General features: G+C 41.5%; 2 protein-coding genes across 4 annotated transcripts in view; one reads left to right on the forward strand and one right to left on the reverse strand.

Moving 5' to 3' along the window:
• Window positions 1-11,403, reverse strand: part of LOC110523061 (retinoschisin-like) — a 53,045-nt gene extending 41,642 nt beyond the window's left edge. Inside the window, exons 1-2 of the mRNA XM_036979024.1 lie at window positions 11,267-11,403; window positions 7,676-7,701 (exon numbers count right to left, since the gene is read on the reverse strand). Of these exons, the coding sequence (XP_036834919.1) occupies window positions 7,676-7,701; window positions 11,267-11,321 (81 nt within the window). The 5' untranslated portion in view covers window positions 11,322-11,403. The remainder of the gene's footprint in view (window positions 1-7,675; window positions 7,702-11,266) is intronic.
• A 5,673-nt stretch (window positions 11,404-17,076) lies between these two features.
• LOC110524909 (AP-1 complex subunit sigma-2) overlaps window positions 17,077-24,945 on the forward strand; it is a 29,512-nt gene continuing 21,643 nt past the window's right edge. For 2 of the 3 annotated variants that reach the window (XM_021604873.2, XM_036979026.1), the window contains exons 1-2: window positions 17,157-17,311; window positions 21,004-21,182. In XM_021604873.2, coding sequence (XP_021460548.2) covers window positions 21,004-21,182 — 179 coding nt within the window. In that variant the 5' untranslated portion in view covers window positions 17,157-17,311. Of the gene's footprint in view, window positions 17,312-19,842; window positions 19,897-21,003; window positions 21,183-24,945 lie in introns of all 3 variants that reach the window. The other variant, XM_036979025.1, reaches the window with a different exon arrangement.

Below are 24,945 nucleotides of genomic sequence, written 5' to 3' on the forward strand. Positions count from 1 at the left end.
CCAATCGAAAATCAAATCTAGAGTCGGCTTTCTATTCCGCAACAAAGCCTCCTTCACTCACGCCGCCAAACTTACCCTAGTAAAACTGACTATCCTACCGATTCTCGACTTCGGCGATGTCATCTACAAAATTGCTTCCAACACTCTACTCAGCAAACTGGATGCAGTTTATCACAGTGCCATCTGTTTTGTCACTAAAGCACCTTATACCACCCACCACTGCGACCTGTATGCTCTAGTCGGCTGGCCCTCGCTTCATATTTGTCGCCAGACCCACTGGCTCCAGGTCATCTACAAGTCCATGCTAGGTAAAGAAGTTGGAGACTTTTATCTCCCTCACCAACTTCAAACATCTGCTATCTGAGCAGCTAACCGATCGCTGCAGCTGTACAAAGTCTATCGGTAAATAGCCCACCCATTTTTACCTACCTCATCCCCATACTGTTTTTATTTATTTACTTTTCTGCTCTTTTGCACACCAATATCTCTACCTGTACATGACCATCTGATCATTTATCACTCCATTGTTAATCTGCAAAATTGTAATTATTCGCCTACCTCCTCATGCCTTTTGTACACAATATATATAGACTCTCCTTTTTTCTACTGTGTTATTGACTTGTTAATTTTTTACTCCATGTGTAACTCTGTGTGGTCTGTTCACACTGCTATGCTTTATCTTGGCCATGTCGCAGTTGCAAATGAGAACTTGTTCTCAACTAGCCTACTTGGTTAAATAAAGGTTAAATAAAATACATTTTAAAAAACAAGGCTATTACGGTTACAGAAGTCGTCAAAAGAGAGCGTCTGGGGAATAGGAGTGGAGCTAGGCACTGCAGGGCCTGGATTCACCTCTACATCGCCAGAGGAACAGAGGAGGAGTAGAATAAGGGTACGGCTAAAAGCAATAAGAATTGGTCGTCTAGAACGTCTGGAACAGAGAGTAAAAGGAGGTTTCTGGGGGCGATAAAATAGCATCAAGGTATAATGTACAGACAAAGGTATGGTAGGATGTGAATACAGTGGAGGTAAACCTAGGTATTGAGTGATGAAGAGAGAGATATTGTCTCTAGAAACATCATTGAAACCAGGAGATGTCATTGCATGTGTGGGTGGTGGAACTAATAGGTTGGATAAGGTATAGTGAGCAGGACTAGAGGCTCTACAGTGAAATAAACCAATAAACACTAACCAGAACAGCAATGGACAAGGCATATTGACATTAAGGAGAGGCATGCTTAGTCGAGTGATCAAAAGGGTCCAGTGAGTAGAGAGGTTGGTTGGGGGTCACGGCAATTTAGACAGCTAGCCAGGCCATCGGTAGCAAGCTAGCATAGGATGGAGGTCTGTTATTAGCCACCTCTTGCGTTCCGTCAGTAGATTAGTGGGGTTCCGTGTGGTAGAGGGGATTAATCCAAATCACACAACAACAAAAAAAAACAATAGATATAGTTATAGAGGCCCAAGAAGAAAAAAAATAAAAAATAATAAAAAATAAAAATAAAATTGTCCGATTGTCTATTCAGATAGCAGCCGATAGCAGCCGGACAACTCCTTCGGGTAGATAACGTCGGCAGTCCAGTTGTGAAGGCCCAGTGGGGCTCCGCGTAGGCAGCAAAACAGGTCCGGATAGGTGATTGTAGCCCAGGAGTAATTGATGGAACTCTTCAGCTGGCTAGCTCCGGAATAATTGATGTTTGCTCCAGAATCGACGAAAGCCGATAGTCACACGGATAGCAGCTAGCTAGCTGTGAGATCCAGGTATGAATGTCCACAGTTAGCGGTTGAAATCCAGGGACACGGAGAGAAAAATTGGTCCGGTATGTTCTGTTCCGAGCCGCGCTGCGCCGTACAAAACTGGCGATAGATTTTCGAGCTAAAGGATAGCTGATGACCACAAACTGTGGTTAGCTGAATACTAACGACAAGCCAGTAAAGAAACTAACTAGCTTCTGATTAGCTTCTGATTAGCTTCTGGATTAGCTTCTGGCTAGCTTCTAGCTAGCTCCTGGCTAGCTTCTGGCTAGTTTCTGGCTAGCTTCTTGGAGGATTACAGATTTGAGGTAAATAATACTTTTTTTATAAATATAAATTGGTGAGGCGGGTTGCAGGAGAGTGTTTTAAAGATGAGTTTATGGAAAATGTAAAAAAATATATATAAAAATGTATGTGAAAAAAGTTGTAAATATATATATATATATACGGGACACGACAAGACAAAAGACGTCTGAACTGCTATGCCATCTTGGAATCCAAAAATGTAACCAGCCCAATCCTATCTCAATGTACTAGAGTCACTAGATTATAAACAGCCATACCCATCTCAATGTAGTAGAGTAACTAGCGTTAACCAGCCCAATCCCATCTCCAGCCAATCCAAACTCAATATACTAGAGTAACTAGAATTCAAACCAGCCCAATCCCATCTCAATGTGCTTGTGTAACTCGAGTTCTGACCAGCGCAATCCCATCTCACTGTACTAAAGTAACTACAATTCTAACCATCACAATCCTATCTCAATATACTAGAGTAACTAGAGTTCTAACAGCCCAATCCCATCTAAATGTACTAGAGTAACTAGATTAAAACCAGCCCAATCCCATCTCAATGTATGAAAGTAACTAGAGTTCTAACAAGTCCAATTCCATCTCAATGTACTAGAGTAACTAGAGTTCTAACCAGCCCAATCCCATCTCAATGTATTAGAGTAACTAGATTCTAACCGCCCCAAACCCATGTCAATATACTAGTGGTACTAGAGTTCTAACCAGCCTAATCCCATCTCACTGTATTAGAGAAACTATATTTTAACAAGCCCAATCCCATCTCACTGTATTATAGTAACTAGATTCTAACCACCCCAAACCCATCTCAATAAACTAGTGTTACTAGAGTTCTAACCAGCCCAATCCCTTCTCAATGTACTAGAGTACCTAGAGTTCTAAGCAGCCCAATCGCATCTCACCATATTAGAGTAACTAGATTCTAACCACCCCAAACCCATCTCAATAAACTAGTGTTACTAGAGTTCTAACCAGCCCGATCCCATCTCAATGTACCTAGAGTACCTAGAGTTCTAAGCAGCCCAATCCCATCTCACTGTACCAAAGTAACTAGATTTCTAACCAGCCCAATCCCATCTCCATGTACGACAGTAACAAGAGATCTAACCAGCCCAATCCCATCTCCATGTACTAGAGTAACTAGAGTTCTAACCAGCCCAATCCCATCTCCATGTACGACAGTAACGAGAGTTCTAACCAGCCCAATCCCATCTCCATGTACGACAGTAACGAGAGTTCTAACAAGCCCAATCTCATTTTAATGTATTAGAGTTCTACCCAGCCCAATCCAATCTCAATGCAGTAGAGTAATTAGAGTAAAAAGCACATCCATATCCATCTCACTTTACGAAAGTAACTAGAGATCTAACCAGCCCAATCCTATCTCAATGTACTAGAGTCACTAGATTATTGTCACGTTCTGAAATGTATTTCCTTTGTTTTGTCGTTATTTAGTATGGTCAGGGCATGAGTTGGGGTGGGCATGTTTGTTTTTCTATGATTTTGGGATTTTGGGATTTCTATGTTTCGGCCTAGTATGGTTCTCAATCAGAGGCAGGTGTCATTAGTTGTCTCTGATTGAGAATCATATTTATGTAGCTTGGGTTTCACTGTTTGTTGGTGGGTGTTTGTTTCCGTGTCTGTGTTTGTTCACCACACGGTACTGTTTTCGCTTTTAGTTATTCACGTTACGTTTATTGTTTCTGAATTTTAGTGTTCAGTTTGTCTTTAAAATAAAAATCATGAACACTTACCACGCCGCATCTTGGTCCGATCCATGCTACACCTCCTCTTCAGACGAAGAGGAGGAAAACCATTACAATTATAAACATCCCAATTCCATCTCGATGTACTAGAGTAACTAACGTTCACCAGCCCAATCCCATCTCTAAATAAAGCCAATCCAAACTCAATACTAGAGTATATAGAGTTCTAACCAGCCCATTCCAATCTCCATGTACTAGAGTAACAAGAGTTCTAACCATCCCAATCCCATCTCATTGTACTAGAGTTCTAACTAGCCCAATCCCATCTCACAGTACTTGAGAAACTATAGTCCTAACCAGCCCAATCCCATCTTGCTGTACTACACTAAATTAGCTCTAACCAGCCCATTCCCCTTTCATTTTACTAAAGTATATAGAGTTCTTACCAGCCCAATCCCATCTCATTGTTTTACGGTAACTAGAGTTCTAACCTGCCCAATCCAATTTCAATGTAGTCGAGAAATTAAAGTTCTAACCATCCCAATCCCATCTCAATGTACTAGAGTAACTATAGTTCCAACCAGCCCAATCCCATCTCCCTGTACTAAAATAAATAGAGTTCTAACCAGCCATTCCCTTCTCAATGTACACTAGAGTAACTTCAGTTCTAACCAGCCCAATCCAATCTCACTGTACTAAAGTAACTAGAATCTATACCTGCCCGATACCATCTCTACGTACTAGAGTAAGTAGAATTTAACCAGCCCAATCCCATCTCAATAACCAGCACCATCACAATGCACTAGAGATACTAGAGTTTTGACCAGCCCAATCCAATCTCACTGTACTAGTGTAACTAGATTCTAACCAGCCCAATCCCATCTCAATGTGTTAGATTAATTAGATTCTAAAAAGCCCAATCCCATCTCATTGTACTAGAGTGACTAGAGTTCTAACCAACCCAATCCCATTGTACAAGAGTAACTCGGTTCTCACCAGCCCAATCTCATTTCACTGTACTGAAATAACTAGAGTTCTAACCAGCCCAATCCAATCTCATTTTACTAAAGTAACTAGAGTTCTAACCAGCCCAATCCCATCTCAATGTACTAAAGTAACTAGAGATCTAACCAACCCAATCCCATCTCACTGTACTAGAGAAACTATAGTTCTAACCAGCCCAATCCCATTTTGCTGTAATAGACTACATTAGTCCTAACCATCCTAATCCCATCTCAATGTACAATATTAACTAGTGTTAACCAGCCCAATCACATCTCAATAACCAGCCAATTCCATATCAATATACTAGAGTAACTAGAGTTCTAACCAGCTCAGTCCAATCTCAATGTAGTAGAGTAATTAGAGTTCTAACCAGCCCTATCCCATCTCAATGTGCTAGTGTAACTAGAGATTTATTCAGCCCAATACCATCTAAAAAAATAACTTGTTATAACATCCCAATCCCAACTCACAGTACTAAAGTACCTCGAGTTCTAACCAACGTAATACCCATCTCAATGTACTAGAGAAACTAGAGTTCTAACCAGCCCAATCCAATCTTGCTGTATAGACTAAATTAATTCTTAACAACCAAATCCCATCTCAATGTACTACAGTAACTAGAGTTCTAACCATCCCAATTCCATCTCAGTGTAGTAAAGAAACTAGAGTTCTAACAGCCCAATCCCATCTCAATGTATTAGTGTAACTAAAGTACTGACCAGCCCAATCCAATCTCACCGTAATAAAGTAACTAGTGTTCTAAACAGCCCAATCCCATCTCCATGTACTAAAGTAACTAGAGTTCTAACCAGTCAATCCCATCTCAGTGTATTAATTATATTATAAAAAACCCAATCCCATCTCAATGTACTGAAGTAACTAGAGTCCTAACCAGCCCAATTACGTCTGTGTGTACTAGAGAAACTAGAGTTCTGACCAGCCCAATCCAATCTCACAGTACTAAAGTAACTAGAGTTCTAACCATCCCAATCCCATATCAATGTCCGAGAGTTCTGACCAGCCCAATCCAATCTCACAGTACTAAAGTAATTAGAGTTTAACCATCCCAATCCCATATCAATGTACTAGAGTAACGACATTCTATCCTGCCCAATCCCATCTATGTGCATTAGAGTAACGAAATTCTAAAAAGTCCGATCCCATATTAAATGTGTGAGAGTAACTTTATTCTAACCAGCCCAATCCCATCTCAATGCATTAGAGTAAATATATTCAAAAAAATCCAATCCAATCTCACTGTACTACAGTAACTAGAGTTCTGACAAGCCCAATCATATCTCAATGGACGAGAGTTCTAACAGCCAAATCCCATCTCCATGTACAAGAGTAATTAGATTCTAACCAGCCCAATCCTATCTCACTGTACCAAAGTAACTAGGGTATATTACCAGCCCAGGCATATCTCAAGGGACTGGAGTAACTAGAGTTCTAACCAGCCCAATCCCATCTCAATAACCAGCGCCATCTCAATGCACTAGAGTAGCAAGATTCTGACCTGCCCAATCCCATCTCAATATACCAGAGTAACTAAATTCTAACCACCCCAATCCAATATCACTGCACTAAAGTAACTAAAGTTCTAACCAGCTCAATCCCATCTCAATAACCAGCACCATCTCAATGCACTAGAGTAACTAGATCTAACCAGCCCATTCCCATCTCAATGTACTAAAGTAACTAGATTCTAACCAGCCCAATCCCATCTCAATGTACCAGAGTAACTACATTCTAACCATCCCAATCCCATCTCACTGTACTAAAGTAACTAGAGTTCTAACCAGCCCAATCTCATCTCAATAACCAGCACCATCTCAATGTACCAGAGTAACTCAATTCTAACCAGCCCATTCCCATCTCACAGTACAATAATAACTACAGTTCTAATTAGCCCAATCCCATCTTAATGTTCTATTACAACTAGAGTTTTATCCAGCCCAATCTCAAAAACCAGTCCAATCACATCTCAATGTACTAGAGTAACGAGAGTTTTAAAAGGTCCAATCTCAATGTATTAAAGTATCTTGAGTTCTAACCAGCACAAGCCCATCTCACTGTGCTAGTGTAACTAGAGATTTAACCAGCCCAATACATCTCAAAAACCAACCCATTACAACCAGTCCAATCCCATGTCAATGTACCAGAGTAACTAGAGTGCTAACAGCCCAATCCCATCTCACTTTACTAAAGTAACTATTATCTAACCAGCCCAATCCCATCTCAATTTATTAGAATAACTATATTCTAAACAGCCCAATCCAATCTCACTGTACTAGAGTAACTTGAGTTCTAAACAGCCCAATCACATATCATTCTACTAGAGTAAATTAGTTCAACCAGCCCAATCAGCCCAGCCCAATATCCCTTAGCTAAAATAAATAGATTTATAACCAGCCAAATCCCATCTCAATATACTAGAGTAATTTGAGTTCTAACCAGCCCAATCCCATCTCAATGTTTTAGAGTAACTAGTTCTAACCAGCCCAATCCAATCTCACTGTACTAGAGTAACTAGAGTTCTAACCAGCCCAATCCCAATGTACTAGAGTTCGAACAGCCCAATCCCATCTCAATTTATTTGAGTAACTAGATTCAAACCACCCCAATCCCATTTCAATGTACGAAAACAACTAGAGTTCTAACCAGCCCAATCCAATCTCAATGTTCTAGAGTAACTATAGTTTTATACAGCCCAATCCAATCTCAATAACCAGCCCAATCCCATCTCAATGTACTAGTGTAACTAGAGTTCTAACTAGCCCAATCCCATCTCAAAGTATTAGAGTAACTAGAGTTCTAACCAGCCCAAACCCATCTCACTATACTAAAATAACTAGAGTGCTAACCAGCCCAATCCCATTTCAATGTATTAGAGTACCTACCTCCTGAGAGTGAACACCGCTTAGGACTGCAGCACCAACAGACAGGCAGCAGAGAAAGAAAGAGAAAAAAGACAGACATAAGGAGGAAAATACAGTGAAAAAAATACAGAAATATAGAGACAAAATAAACTACTTTGTCTTATATCCCTGGTCTGATATCTCCAACATATGGTCTGATATCTCCAACATTTTGTCTGATATCCCCAACATATGGTCTGATATCCCCGACATATGGTCTGATATCTCCAACATATGGTCGGATATCTCAAACATATGGTCTGATATCTCCAGCATATGGTCTGATATCTCCAACATATGGTCTGATATCTCCAACATATGGTTAGATATCTCCAACATATGGTCTGATATACCCAGTCGAATGCATCTTAATGTTCTATAGCAACTAGAGTTTTATCCAGCCCAATCACATCTCAAAAACCAGCCCAATCACATCTCAATGTACAAGAGTAACGAGAGTTTTAAAAGGTCCAATCTCAATGTATTAAAGTATCTTGAGTTCTAACCAGCACAAGCCCATCTCACTGTGCTAGTGTAACTAGAGATTTAACCAGCCCAATACATCTCAAAACCAACCCATTACAACCAGTCCAATCCCATGTCAATGTACCAGAGTAACTAGAGTTCTAACAGCCCAATCCCATCTCACTTTACTAAAGTAACTATTATCTAACCAGCCCAATCCAATCTCAATTTATTAGAATAACTATATTCTAAACAGCCCAATCCAATCTCACTGTACTAGAGTAACTTGAGTTCTAAACAGCCCAATCACATATCATTCTACTAGAGTAAATTAGTTCAACCAGCCCACAACATATGGTCTAATATCCCCCAACATCCTGTCTGATATCCCTAATATAGGCTATGTAAACCAGAATTCCCACAATCCAGCAGCAAAACTGAAACTCTATTTTTAATATGAGTTATTTTACACAATGCAAAAAATGTCAGGTAAATTACAGGCATTCTTGACTGACTGACTGAGCCTATTTAACATTATTCCACCGATGACCTCACCATGAGCTGAGTTTAAGGGTCCAGTCAACTACTACAGACTCTTGACTCATTAGGTACTCAGAGCTGCATTTCAGAGATTTGATCTAGTATGAATCCCTTTAAGACATTTAACTGCTAAACTACTGTCCAGTTCTTCCATAACCCAGTCTGACCCAATTTAACCCAGTCTGACCCAGTTTAATCCAGTCTGGCATTACCCAGTCTAACCCATTCTGACATTACCCAGTATAACCCAGTTTAACCCAGTCTGACATTACCCAGTTTAATCCAGTCTGTCATTCCTCACTCTAAACTAATTTAACCCAGTCTGACATTACCCAGTCTAACCCAGTCTGACATTACCCAGTCTAATGCAGTCTGACATTACCCAGTGTAACTGACTCTGACATTACCCAGTCTAACCCAGTCTGACATTACCCAGTCTAACCCACTCTGACATTACCCAGTCTAAACCAATTTAACTCAGTCTGACATTACCCAGATTAATCCAGTCTGTCATTCCCCACTCTAAACCAGTTTAACCCAGTCTGACATTACTCAGTCTAACCCAGTCTGACATTACCCAGTCTAACCCACTCTGACATTACCCAGTCTAAACCAGTTTAACCCAGTCTAATGCAGTCTGACATTACCCAGTCTAAACCAATTTAACCCAGTCTGACATTACCCAGATTAATCCAGTCTGTCGTTCACCACTCTAAACCAGTTTAACCAAGTCTGACATTACCCAGTCTAACCCACTCTGACATTACCCAGTCTAACCTACTCTGACATTACCCAGTCTAACCCACTCTGACATTACCCAGTCTAACCCAGTCTGACATTACCCAGTCTAAACCAATTTAACCCAGTCTGACATTACCCAGATTAATCCAGTCTGTCATTCACCACTCTAAACCAGTTTAACCAAGTCTGACATTACCCAGTCTAACCCAGTCTGACATTACCCAGTCTAAACCAGTTTAACCCAGTCTAATGCAGTCTGACATTACCCAGTCTAACCCACTCTGACATTACCCAGTCTAACCCAGTCTGACATTACCCAGTCTAACCCAGTCTGACATTACCCAGTCTAACCCACTCTGACATTACCCAGTCTAACCCACTCTGACATTACCCAGTCTAACCCACTCTGACATTACCCAGTCTAACCCAGTCTGACATTACCCAGTCTAACCCAGTCTGACATTACCCAGTCTAACCCAGTCTGACATTACCCAGTCTAACCCAGTCTGACATTACCCAGTCTAACCCAGTCTGACATTACCCAGTCTAACCTAGTCGGACATTAACCAGTCTAACCCAGTCTGACATCACCCAGTCTAACCCAGTCTGAGACATTACCCAGTCTAACCCAGTCTGACATTACCCAGTCTAACCCAGTCCGACATTACCCGGTCTAACCCAGTCTGAGACATCACCCAGTCTAACCCAGTCTGAGACATCACCCAGTCTAACCCAGTCTAACAACCAGACAGCAGGAAGACAAGCAGATACCAACAGAGTTTAGCGATGTCTATTCCAGACATGGTTAGTAAACCACTGGTTCAGTAAACTGGGTCATGGGTCATGGTTAGTAAACTGCTGATTCAGTAAACTGGGTCATGGTTAGTAAACCGCTGGTTCAGTAAACTGGGTCATGGTTAGTAAACCACTGGTTCAGTAAACTGGGTCATGGTTAGTAAACTGCTGATTCAGTGAACTGGGTCATGGTTAGTAAACTGCTGGTTCAGTAAACTGGGTCATGGTTAGTAAACTGCTGATTCAGTGAACTGGTCATGGTTAGTAAACCACTGGTTCAGTAAACTGGGCATGGGTCATGGTTAGTAAACCACTGGTTCAGTAAACTGGGCATGGGTCATTGTTAAGGTCCAATGCAGCAGTTTTGATCTCAATATCAAATAATTTCGGGCTAACAATTATGTACCTTACTGTGATTTTTTTTTCAATTAAAATGGTAAAAAATAAACAACAATTGCTTCTGAGCAAACAGCAATTTCTCAAGCAAGACTTTTGCTAGGACTTTCTGGGAGGGGTCTGAATGGGGAGAGAAACTGAAACCTAGCTGTTATCGGCAGAGCGGTTTGGGAAACTTTCTAATTTACCGCCAGGTGATGTCACCAGGCAAGCTAAAACTCCATCCCACCAAAACAGACAATTGCAGGCTGCATTTTCAAACAGCTCTTACACTAAAATGGCATTATAATAATTTTCTAAATGTCTAAGTATCATTCCAACGTCAGTATGGAAATATATATAAAACACAGGGAAATCATGCTGATTTGGGTAACTGGACATATGGGTTAGGGTGAGTTAGGGTTAGGGTGAGTTAGGGTTAGGGGGGTTAGGGTGAGTTAGGGTTAGGGTGAGTTCAGGTAAGGGTGAGTTAGGGTAAGGGGGGTTAGGGTGAGTTAGGTTGAGTTAGGGGGGTTAGGGTGAGTTAGGGTTAGGGTGAGTTAGGGGGGTTAGGGTGAGTTAGGGTTAGGGGGGTTAGGGTGAGTTAGGTTAGCGACAGTGCTGACAGGGTACCTGGGTTAGGGAGACTAATCTTACCTTGAGCTAACAGCAGCAGAACCAGCAGAGCAACACAACGAGTATTGACCCCCATCTTCCTCCCGGACTGGACTGGTGTGAGTAGAGTGCTATGATGTGACTGAGCAGGACACAGAGGCTAGTGGATAGGCTGCTGTAGGCTGCTGGATAGGCTTACAGTAATCCACTGGACTCTGATGGCCTCATCTAATACCCACAATCTGCCCCATGACCAAACCCCTCCCTCCCTCAGTTATCCTGGCCATCCCTCAGCCCTGAGCCATAGTGGCAACAGAGAACTACTCATTATGTTAAACTTTTCTACTAGAATGACACACATTCCCTCTGCTGGATTGTCAAACATTTTGTCTCTAACCATCTTCTAAACCTTCAAATGAAATTCACCGTATGTCTCTTTTTAGTCACTATTCTTTTTATTATTTCAAATTATTTGTAATTTAAAATTCATGTAATTGTCTGCAACATTTCCAATCCCCCATATATTTTGGGGGTAAGTATATATATACACTACAGTTCAAAAGTTTGGGGTCACTTAGATATGTCCTTGTTTTTGAAAGATAAGCATTTTTTTTTGTCCATTAAAACAACATCAAATTGATCAGAAATACAGTGTAGTAGATAGACATTGTTCATGTTGTAGATGACTATTGTAGCTGAAAACGGCAGATTTTTTTATGGAGCGGCAGGGTAGCCTAGTGGTTAGATCGTTGGACTAGTAACTGGAAGGTTGCAAGTTCAAATCCCCGAGCTGACAAGGTCTGTTGTTCTGCCCCTGAACAGGCCATCATTGAAAATAAGAATTTGTTCTTAACTGACTTGCCTAGTTAAATAAAGGTAAAATAAAAGACACCATCCATTTTGGATTTCTATTTGCCATACATTTTTCAACTGTGCTGTGATGCTTCACAAAAGTACTGAACCTTTCTATTCTCATAGTTTCAACAGATTGTAAATTAAAGATTTTTTTTTTGCTAAAGTAATTATTACATTATTGATCGATTGACTATTACTTTTTAAAATCACCCAGCATTGCTGCAGTGTTAGTTCTAGGCAAATGTTGCAATTCTTCAGCCATTCCTGGACCTGTGACCAAAAACGAGCTACATACGGACAATACCAAAATAAATGATCTAATGACTCTGCCTCCTCACAGCAAAATCTGCAGAGCTTTTTAGTCACTCGTAACAGGCCTGTGTTGACAGTGAATATCAAACTTGCTTCTGGAATTAATCACTTTCATATTCAAAGTCAGGACTTGGATGTATGCCAAGCTAATATTCCTCACTACGTCTGTTGATATTCCAGAGTGTGTGAGTGAGAAAGTGCCTAAGGGAAGGAGCTTAGGGAAGGAACTAAGGGAATGAGCTAAGGGAATGAGCTAAGGGAAGGAGCTAAGGGAAGGAGCTAAGGGAAGGAGCTAAGGGATAGAGCTGAAGGGACTAGGGGTCCAGTTGGTATTGGGCAGGTACTACCACAGGGATGCATGCAAACAGTAATTGCCTAATGAGGAAACCTGGTGCACACTATTTTATTTATTGAGTGGTGAGGGAGTAGGTAAGTATATATGGAATATGGTGTAGGAAGTGTCCCAAAGAACAATGTGTACATGTTTAAGTCTTTTTAGAAATACAGTGACAAATCCTGGCATTCCAATGGTTAAGAAGGTAAAGAAGTAATGTGGACAGCAGTAGAGTCCAGGCTTATTCAACCTACATCTACAGGCTTCAGAAACATTGATGATCATTCACTGATTCATCATAGTTGGATGCTGTTTCGACCTATTGACGTTCCTTCCTTGAAGTAGTCCTGATCAGATCACTGATTAGGAATGAGTGGGCAGGTGAAAGCTGTGTGGTGGAGCCCTTGAGATCACCTGTCCAATGTCTAATCACTAATTACTTGCATGGAGGAACGATACATGGAAGGAATTCCAACAGGGCCCATGTTTGTCTCAAATGGCACCCTATTCCCTATATAGTGTACTGATTTTGACCAGGGCCCATAGGGTAGGGCGCCATTTGGAACAGACTCACGTCTGTTTGATCCTGAGCAGATTGGCCCCATCCCGCTGTGCCTCGCCCTCTACCCAGAGGGGAGAGACACTCCAGATGGGATCAGAGTCAGCATGACTCCGGGATGAACAGACACAGACACATCACCAGGCTGGGCGTTCATTCTGCCCTGAAGATCCTGGCCTTGGCAGCATGCTGGGGGAGCCTGAGCTTGAACACGACAACCTGTTTTAAGATTTATATAGCCGTTTTTATGCCGTTGGTTTTTGGATTAAACTGCTCCGGCTACTACATAGTTCTGTTCTCCTGTGTCTGACTTCCCTGCCAGCAGTTACATACCCCTTTACATCCAACTACCTCATCCCAATATTGTTATTTATTTCTTTGCTCTTTTGCACCCCAGTATCTCTACTTGCACATCTATCACTCCAGTGTTTAATTTCTAAATTGTAATTACTTCGCCACTACGGCCTATTTATTGCCTTACCTCCCTAATCTTACCTCATTTGCACAGACTATATAGACTTTTCTATTGTATTATTGACTGTACGTTTGTTTATTCCATGTGTAACTCTGTGTTGTTGTTTGTGTCGCACTGCTTTGCTTTATCTTGGCCAGGTCGCAGTTGTAAATGAGAACTTGTTCTGAACTGGCCTACCTGGTTAAATAAAGGTGAAATAAAATAAAAATAAAAATGTGTACAGTGTTGAGTCATCAGCATACATAGACACAGGCTTTACTCAGTGGCAAGTCCTTAGTAAAGATTGAAAAAAGTAAGTGGTCTAAACAGCTGCCCTGGAGAATGCCTGACTCTATCTGGATCTGCTCTCCTGCTCTCCATCCACAATATAGCCGGGATGTAAAGCCATAACACATGAGTTTTTCCAACAGTAGATTATGATAGCTAATGTCAAAAGCTGCACTGAAATCTAGCAAAACATGTCCAACAATTTTTATTATGAATATCTTTCAGCCAATCATCAATCATTTGTGGAAGTACCATGCATGTGCCCTCCCCTATAAGCATGCTGAAAGGCAGTTGATCATTTGTTTCCTGTGACGGTCCTGATGAGAGACAGTTTCATCATAGCGCTTGATTGGTTTTTGCGACTGCACTTGAAGAAACTTGTTCCGAAGTAACTGACCTTCATGTCTTAAAGTAATGATGGACTGTTGTTTCTTTTTGCTTATTGGAGCTGTTCTTGCCATAATATGGACTTGGTGTTTTACCAAATAGGGCTATCTCCTGTATACCCATCATACCTTGTCACAACACAACTGATTGGCTTAAACACATTAAGAAGGAAAGAAATTCCACAAATTCACTTTCAACAAGGCACACCTGTTAATTGAAATCCATTCCAGGTGACTACTTCATGAAGCTGGTTGAGAGAATGCCAAGAGTGTGCAAAGCTGTCATAGGGTGGCTTTTTTGAAGAATCTAAAATATATTTTGATTTGTTTAACACTTTTTTGGTTACTACATGATTCCTACATGTGTTACTACTTGTGTTATTTCATAGTTTTGATGTCTTCACTATTATTCTACAATGTAGAAAACATTAAGAAAAACCCTTGAATGAGTAGGTGTGTCCAAACTTTTACTGGTACTTTAGGTCCTGGATGGCAGGAAGCTTGGCCCAAATGATGTACTAAGCCGTAGGCACTACCCTCTGTAGCGCCTTACGGTCGGATGCCGAGCAATTGCCATACCAGGCGGTGATCCAACCGGTCAGGGTGCTCTTGATGGTGCAGCTAACCGTAACCTTCTCTTGTGAAGGCCAGACGTAAGAGAGAGAACAAAGGCTAAACCTGGTCTTAACTTCCAATGCTCCATCCCCCTGCCCAACCCCCCTCCACGGCACTCCGCCAACCGCCAGGATGCCCGACATCAGGCCATTCCAGGCATTCCCGTGATTGGCAGATAGCAGGTTGATTGGCATGTCGGACCCCGCGAACACTGGGTACTGGTAAGCACAACACAACCACCTACTAGCCTAACACACAACACACAGCTGTCTGTGCGGGTCGCTACAATATGAATGTTATCTGTTACTAGCAAGTTATCGATTTCATTAACCTTGTTTCTTAGGCTACCTTAACATAGGCCATTTTTTGGGGGCTTTTCTAGGATGATTGATTGTTTATATTGCTTTACTGGGACGCTTATCAGATGTAGACATGACAGTGATATTAATGTTTGAGCTGATAGCGCAGGATGAGCTGCACACAGTGGACTTCCTATTAGGGCACACAGCCTCAATGCTAAAAGTATAACTCTGGTTCATAGGCAGATTATTACTGCTGACAATAGCCCCTGGGACAATGTACATCTGTAGCAGTACTACGACAACTCAGCCACACAATGGTAGGGATTATCTGAGCAGGGTTTAGGTCATTGATAAAACATTGTCTCAATGCGACCTTGAAATGCGTGGAATCGGTCCAGGCACCAATATGATATGGATGGACTCCTCATTCCTGTAGCATCTTCTGTTTCCAGAAGGTGTCAAAGTTATCTTTAGCCAGATGTATGTTGGGGAATAATCAGAATTGGTTGGTAACATAGGTAAGATGTTTTATATTCATCATATGTTTGTAAGTTACTTCTCATCAGAATGTGTTTGTATAATACTGTGGCGGGGTTGCAGTATCTGTTCTATGTCAAGACTAAGTTGTTTGGGCCGGAGAGAGGGGAGAAACAAGCGTGTATCTCTTGGCTCCACAATGTCTGTGTGCCAGTCAGTGTGTCTCTGTGATCTTGTCAAGATAGGATGGATTTGATATATGCCTGTTGATATGGAGGATTGGTTTATGGTTCTGAGTTTGAGAAAATAACATGTTTTAGGAGACAAAGCTGAACGATGAATTATGCCTGCTGTCTTATCCTGTGTGTGTCTTTGCTATAAAGGATCTCAGTTGAAATGTGGAAGGGACTCTCAGAGAATTCATTGATAGACACTGAATTGATCTGAGAGTCACAGGGTTGTGATAGAGCTCATATAATTAAAAATGGACTTTGTGATAACTAACTCTGGCGTGTGTGTGGTTTGCTCTCATGATTTGGTAAATAGAGGAAATTTCCACGACATGTGTAATGGCAGTAGCCTGCTGAATCCAAGGCAAATCTGTCAAGAATTATACATTTTAAATTGCATCAACTGCATCATTGCCTAGCTCTCCATTCCCAAATAAATAGGGTGGTTTAAGGAGCAGCGTCTCGTCATTAAGGAGCAGCGTCTCGTCATTTCTTGCATGATTTACCGACCTGCTGCAGGGTTGTCACTAGTTAACACCGCCACAAAGTCAGAAACCCCTGCCTATTTCTACAGTATCTCTTCTTCGAAAGTGATTTTAAACAGCCTTAACCACACTGCGAAACTAATTCCTAACCATAACCTTAAATTTGTACCAAAAATCAAATGTTTGTTTTCATAATTTTTTTACGATATAGCCAATATTGACTTTGTGGCTGTGCTATCTAGTGGAAATACTGCTGCAGGTGTGTTATGATGGTCGGTCACAAGGCGGCGCTGCTGCACTGAAAATGCTTTGACCACTTTGAAATGTTATACTTTTTGTATTTCACTTTGCATCTGAAACAAACTGTTGACAGACAGACATTTTTAGGCTACTATACTTTCATTTTATTGATTAGGAATTATGTATAGCTTTATCGATATATCTCAGATTTTAATCTTCAGACAACATTCGAGGATGACATTGGGGGCGATATAGTGATTGACGAACATAACAGCCTTGGCTGAAGATATTTTGAACCTAGACAGCCAAACACGGCCATGATGTAAAGCATGACCCAGAGTAGGCGGGAATAACCGAGTTTATTGACCAATGAAAAATCGTAAAAGCGCCCAGAGTCCAATGGTAAATGTAGTTGTCGTTTCACAACTGCTTGGGGTTTACAACAGGAGCAGTAGACGGGTATTCATTCACTGTGAATACCAAACTAACAGACTGTGTATTGAGTGAGAGTGCATCAGTACCCCTTGAAGAATTGAACTATCAGTGAAAGGTAAGTCGTCTCCGGCATGATATTGTTTGACTTTTAATATACATATTTAAAACTCTCCGCCTGTTTCTACCGCTGACATAAAGTCCAAATATAACGTTACTCCGTTATGTTGGCCAAGGCAGCACAAATGCACCTCCATAACCAAAGTCATAAACCCCGCCCATTTATACAATTTATCCTCTTAAAATTGGATTTGAACCCTAACAGTAACCACACTGCTAACCTTAAATTAAGACCAAAAAGCAAATTTCTGTAGCCAATTTAGACTTTGTGGCTGTGAGTCTGACTTTGTGGCTATGGAAGCTAGTGGAAACCAGGTAGTGGCCGGTGGGGGAGAGACTATACGGTCACGCTTGGAGTTGGGACGGACGGATTTCAATCTGTCCCCACGAGCTCATTCAATTATTTATGCTAATTTATGCTTGTGACTCGAAACTTAAGCGAGGGTTTCAAACGTGCAGTGACGATTTTAACATGTCAATATTGGTGGTGCAAACTCAACCATAAAAAAAAATGCATGCCACAAAGCCACCACAAAATATGTATTATTTTATTAGGCCTATGTGGTCTAAAAAGGATCCACTTTTATAGATGATATACCGACTCACAGACAGCGCATTGCGCAAAACAACCCTTGCAATATCAACTGTAATTACATGGGTCTATTACAGTAGCCTACTGAACTTTTTGTTAAATATATTTGAATGGGAAGAGACTTTCACTGGTAAACATGATTACAGATCCAACAACATTATATAGGATCCCCTCCACGTGAAGAAAGTAAGCGAAACAATGAAATCATTCCACTGCTTAAAATTATGAATAAGATACTAATGAGACCTAAATAAGCAATATCACAATTGAGATGTACAAACTATGGCATAAGGAAACGAGTGGATACGAGGCAAGCCGTAATTTCGATTTAAGACATTCATGAGCAAGTAGTCGCTATAATTATTTGTTCAGCACTTTTTGAAATGTAGAGACAGAATTCAGAACATGGGGCGTTCTAACAGTATTCTCCCTGCACAAGTCAGAACCATATGATAAATAATGGCAACATATCATGGCGGCATATCATTGTTTTGCTTGCTTACTTAAATACTGTGCAGCCGTATTCATCAACCTGGCCAAGGCTTTCGACTCTGTCAATCGCCACATTCTTATCGGCAGACTCAACAGCCTTGGTTTCTTATTAAATGACTGCCTCGCCTGGTTCACCAACTACTTCTCAGACAGAGTTCAGTGTGTCAAATAGGAGGGTCTGTTGTCCGGACCTCTATGGCAGTCTCTATGGGGGTAACACAGGGTTAAAATCTCGGGCCGACTCGCTTCTCTGTATACATCAATGATGTCGCTCTTGCTGCTGGTGATTCTCTGATCCACCTCTACGCAGACGACACCATTCTGTATACTTCTGGCCCTTCTTTGGACACTGTGTTAACTAACCTCCTGACAAGCTTCAATGCCATACAACTCTCCTTCCGTGGCCTCCCAACTGCTTTTAAATGCAAGTAAAACTAAATGCACGCTCTAGAACTGATTGCTGCCCGCACCTGCCAGCCCGTCCAGCATCACTACTCTGGACGGTTCGGACTTAGAATATGTGGACAATTACAAATACCTAGGTGTCTGGTTAGACTGTAAACTCTCCTTCCAGACTCACATTAAGCATCTCCAATCCAAAATTAAATCTCCAATCGGCTTCCTATTTTACAACAAAGCATCCTCTTCAGTCATGCTGCCAAACATACCCTGCATAAAACTGACTATCATACCAATCCTTGACTTCGGCGATGTCATTTACAAAATAGCCTCCAACACTCTACTCAGCAAATTGGATGCAGTCTATCACAGTGCCATCCGTTTGGTCACCAAAGCCCCATATACTACCCACCACTGCGACCTGTATGCTCTCATTGGCTGGCCCTCGCTTCATATTCGTTTGCCAACCCACTGGCTCCAGGTCATCTATAAGTCTTTGCTAGGTAAAGTCCCGCCTTATCTCAGCTCACTGGTCACCATAGCAGCACCCACCCGTGGCACGCATTCCAGCAGGTATATCTCACTGGTCACCCCCAAATCCAATTCCCCCTTTGGCTGCCTTCCAGTTCTCTGCTGCCAATGACTGGAATGAATTGCAAAAATCACTGAAGCTGGAGACTCATATCTCCCTCACTAACTTTAAGCACCAGCTGTCAGAGCATCTCACAGATCACTGCACCTGTACATAGCCCATCTGTAAATAGCCCATCCAACTACCTCATCCCCATACAGTTTTTTTTGTTGCTCCTTTGCACCCCAGTATCTCTACTTGCACATTCATTTCTGCACATATATCACTCCAGTGTTTAACTGCTAAATTGTAATTATTTTGCCACTATGGCCTATTTATTGCCTTACCTCCCTTATCTTACCTCATTTGCACACACAGTATATAGACTTTTTCTCTATTGTGTTATTGACTGTATGTTTGTTTATTCCGTGTGTAACTGTGTTTGTGTCACACTGCTTTGCTCTTTTTTGGCCAGGTCGCAGTTGTAAATGAGAATTTGTTCTCAACTAGCCTACCTGGTTAAATATAGGTGATTTCATTTTTAATAAAAAAAAAAAAAATAAGCAGACATTGAAAGCTCTTGCAATATTCAATGAGGACATTTCTCTAAAACTGTCTTTAGGTTACACGTGCACCACCAATTCAGAACCGTAGGCTAAATTATAATGGGGAGACCAAATTATTAGCAGATGAGCTACTAACAGCTTGCCACACAACATACACTTATGTTCTTAGCTACAGCATACATATCTCCCTGGCAGATTTCATCATTTAGAGTGCCTTTGGAAAGTATTCAGACCCCTTGACTTTTTCCACATTTTGTTACATTTACAGCCTTATTCAAAAATTGACTTAAATATTTTTTTTGTGAACCCCAAAGTGTACGTTTTGGTTCTAAAGGGAGGAGAATAAATATAACAATTATTTGGTTAGGGTTTAGGGGCAGATCCTCTCCTCCCTGTCTCCACTAATGTCCCTCCTTCTCTCCTCTCCTCCCGGTCTACACTAATGTCCCTCCTTCTCTCCTCTCCTTCCGGTCTCCACTAATATCCCTCCTTCTCTCCTCCCTGTCTCCACTAATATCCCTCCTTCTCTCCTCCCTGTCTCCACTAATATCCCTCCTTCTCTCCTCCCTGTCTCCACTAATATCCCTCCTTCTCTCCTCCTTGTCTCCACTAATATCCCTCCTTTCTCCTCCTTGTCTCCACTAATATCCCTCCTTTCTCCTCCCTGTCTCCACTAATATCCCTCCTTCTCTCCTCCCTGTCTCCACTAATATCCCTCCTTTCTCCTCCCTGTCTCCACTAATATCCCTCCTTCTCTCCTCCCTGTCTCCACTAATATCCCTCCTTTCTCCTCCCTGTCTCCACTAATATCCCTCCTTCTCTCCTCCCTGTCTCCACTAATATCCCTCCTTCTCTCCTCCCTGTCTCCACTAATATACCTCCTTCTCTCCTCCCTGTCTCCACTAATATACCTCCTTCTCTCCTCCCTGTCTCCACTAATATACCTCCTTCTCTCCTCCCTGTCTCCATTAATATCCCTCCTTCTCTCCTCCCTGTCTCCACTAATATCCCTCCTTCTCTCCTCTCCTCCCTGTCTCCACTAATATCCCTCCTTCTCTCCTCTCTTCCAGATGCAGTTCATGCTGCTGTTCAGTAGGCAGGGGAAGCTGCGTCTCCAGAAGTGGTATGTTCCTCTGTCTGATAAGGAGAAGAAGAAGATTACCAGAGAGCTGGTCCAGACGGTTCTGGCTAGGAAACCAAAGATGTGTTCATTTCTGGAGTGGAGAGACCTCAAGGTTGTTTACAAGAGGTGAGTAGTGATAGAGCTCAAGCACGTTGTTCTCTACAGTTGAAGTTGGAAGTTTACATACACTTAGGTTGGAGTCATTAAAACACGTTTTTCAATCACTCCACAAATTTCTTGTTAACAAACTATAGTTTTGGCAAGTTGGTTAGGACATCTACTTTGTGCATGACACAAGTCATTTTTCCAACAATTGTTTACAGACAGATTATTTAATTTATAATTCACTGTATCACAATTCCAGTGGGTCAGAAGTTTACATACATTAAGTTGACTGTGCCTTTAAACAGCTTGTAAAATTCCAGAAAATGTAATGGCTTTAGAAGCTTTTGATTGGCTAATTGACATCATTTGAGTCAATTGGTGTACCTGTGGATGTATTTCAAGGCCTACCTTCAAACTCAGTGCCTCTTTGCTTGACATCATGGGAAAATCAAAAGAAATCAGCCAAGACCTCCAAAAAATTGTAGACCTCCACAAGTCTGGTTCATTCTTGGGAGCAATTTCCAAACGCCTGAAGATACCTTGTTCATCTGTACAATCAATAGTACGCAAGTATAAACACCAAGGGACGACGTGGCTATCATACCGCTCAGGAAGGAGACACGTTCTGTCTCCTAGAGATGAACGTACTTTGGTGTGAAAAGTGCAAAACAATCCCAGAACAACCACAAAGGACCTTATGAAGATGCTGGAGGAAACAGGTACAAAAGTATCTATATCCACAGTAAAACAAGTCCTATATCGACATAACCTGAAAGGCCGCTCAGCAAGGAAGAAGCGACTGCTCCAAAACCACCATAAAAAAGCCAAATGTCCTCTGGTCTGATGAAACAAAAATAGAACTGTTTGGCCATAATGACCATCATTATGTTTGTAGGAATGTTTGTAGGAATAATGTTTGTTGGAAAATTGGGAATAATGGGGAGGATTACAAGCCTCAGCATCATGTTGTGGGGATGCTTTGCTGCAGAAGCGACTGGTGCACTTTGCAAAATAGATGGCATCATGAGGAGGAATATTATGTGGATATATTGAAGCAACATCTCAAGACATCAGTCAGGAAGTTAAAGCTTGGTCACAAATGGGACTTCCCAATGGACAATGACCCCAAGCATACTTCCAAAGTTGTGTCAAAATGGCTTAGTCAGGGTATTGGAGGTTTTGGAGTGGCCATCACAAAGCTCTGACCTCAAGTTTGTAGAAAATGTGTGGGCTGAACTGCAAAAGCGTGTGCGAGCAAGGAGGCCTACAAACCTGACTCAGTTACACCAGCTCTGCTGGTTGTGGGAAGCTTGTGGGAGGCTACCCAGAACGTTTGACCCAAGTTAAACAATTTAAAGGCAATGCTACCAAATACTAATTGAGTGTATGTAAACTTCTGACCCACTGGGAATGTGATAATAGCTGAAAAAAATAATTCTCTACTATTATTCTGATATTTCACAATCATAAAATAAAGTGGTGATCGAACTGACCTAAGACAGGGAATTTTTACTAGGATTAAATGTCAGGAATTGTGAAAAACTGAGTTTAAATGTATATGACTAAGGTGTATGTAAACTTCCGACTTCAATTGAATATAGTGCACTACTTTTGGCTTTGGTCAAACGTAGTGCACTATATAGGGAATAGGATGGTATTTGGGAAGCAAGCCATCCCCCAACAGGTTGCCATCCTTATCACTGTCAGAAAAGTATCTTCGGATCAGGATTTATTTGGGCTTAATTTGTTGTGCCGTACATACACACGTATTACTTCATAATGAATTAGAGCTGGGCGGTGTCCTGATTTCCATACCGTCATAGCGTTTCTGTACCACCCGAGGGTATACGGTATTACCTGCAGTGTACAAGAGCTGTTATTTATTTGTTATTTTTTTATGCTAACAAAGTACTAGCGAATTCCCATAGAGCAGTTAATCCCAGGCAATGCTGTCGGGGGTACGCCAAATAAAAATGTGATTCACATAAAAATATCATTTTTCAAACAGTGCATTTATATTTTCCAATGGGGATATACATTTGGGTGAGTTTTTTTTCTTTCTCGCCTGAGTAGCCTCGTTTCACTGCCAAAAATCTAATTAAACCATCTAGTGTTCAGCGAAATAACAACACAATGTCAAATACAGTTAGTCAAATAATTAACATCCAATCACATTAAGCATTACTCTCTTGCGGGAAACCTTCACTCTTGTGCGGACATTGACTACACCGCTCTCATCTCGTGCGCGAGTGTTGCAAAATAAATGTAGTAATCTATATTATTCAATTATTGCGCGCGCGCCAACGAGCGTCTGCGTTGCCAAGGGCTAAAATAAAATTAAGTTATATTTCTGACGCAGATCACGCTGCAAGTCCTGCCTCTCCCATCACCTCATTGGTTTATAGAAGCAGGTACCCACGTGCCATCTCCTCATTGGTTATACCCACGTGAGTGACTTAAAGACGAATGAGGTCAGTGGCGGTAATGCACCTAATTTATGAAAGTTGCCAATCACAATATAAAGTCAAGAGAAGAAAAAGCCTAGAAGGAGGAGAGATGACTAGAAATTATTCGGTTGACTGTTTTATGTGTGGCTTAATTGTCGGAGTAGAGGACCTTGTGCACTTCAGGTAAAATAACAACTCAATGTTTATGTCCCAGGACAAATTAGCTAGCAACAGCAAGCTAGCTAAATAGAACAAATTAGATAGCAAGTGCAAGCTAGCTAGCTAAATTGCCATAAAGGTTTAATGCTTTTCGACCTATCCCCAAATAAATGTAATTGGTTCAGAGTTTGTTTTGATATTTTAACCTGCCATGATCGCGTTTGGTGTGGGGGGACAAAATACTTTTATTCATAATGGCGCACGCGCGCAGTCGTTTTAGGTTCCGTTTTGGAAACGAAACATGACAATTTGAAAAGTAAGCCACTGGAGTTTTTTGAGCGAGATTAAAGACGACTTTTGAGTAGTAAGACATGTATAAAAGCAACAGATACCATTAATAAGAAGGGGCTGGAAGCGTCTTATATGGTGAGCTACCGAGTGGCTAGGACAGGCAAGCCCCATACTATTGTGGAGGACTTAATTATTTCTGCTGCTGCGGATATGGCAGGGACAATGTTGGGGGAAAAGGCCCAAAAAACTATACAGACAATGCCTTCATCAAACAACACTGTTTCACAATGCATCAGTGACATGGCAGGAGATGTTTTGAAACAATTCGCATACAAGGCAGGGAATTCTATGCGTTACAGCTGGATGAGTCAACAGACGTGGTGGCGGGCCTGGCACAGCTCCTGGTATATGCCCGTTACGTTTATGGGGGGTCAATTAAGGAAGACATCCTCTTCTGCAAACCACTGGAAACCAGGACAACAGGAGAGGATATTTTTTAAGTATTGGACAGCTTTGTGACATCAAATGGACTTTGGTGTTCAAGATGTGTTGGTATCTGTACTGATGGCACAAAAGACATGACAGGGAGATATAGTGGAGTGGTAACACGCGTGCAAGCTGTTGCTCCCGACGCCACTTGGGCACACTGCAGCATCCACTGAGAGGCTCTTGCTGCCAAGGGAATACCTGCCAGCTTGAAAGACGTTTTGGACACTACAGTGAAAATTGTTAACTTTTATTAAAGCAAGGCCCCTGAACTCTCGTGTATTTTCTGCATTATGCAATGATAAGGGCAGCAACCATGTAACGCTTTTATAACATATAGAAGAGCGCTGGTTTTCAAGGGGCAAAGTATTGACACGTTTTTTTAAATTGAGAGACAAGTT

The sequence above is a fragment of the Oncorhynchus mykiss genome, chromosome 5, assembly GCF_013265735.2.
Source record: "Oncorhynchus mykiss isolate Arlee chromosome 5, USDA_OmykA_1.1, whole genome shotgun sequence".
Classification (NCBI taxonomy): Eukaryota; Metazoa; Chordata; class Actinopteri; order Salmoniformes; family Salmonidae; genus Oncorhynchus; species Oncorhynchus mykiss.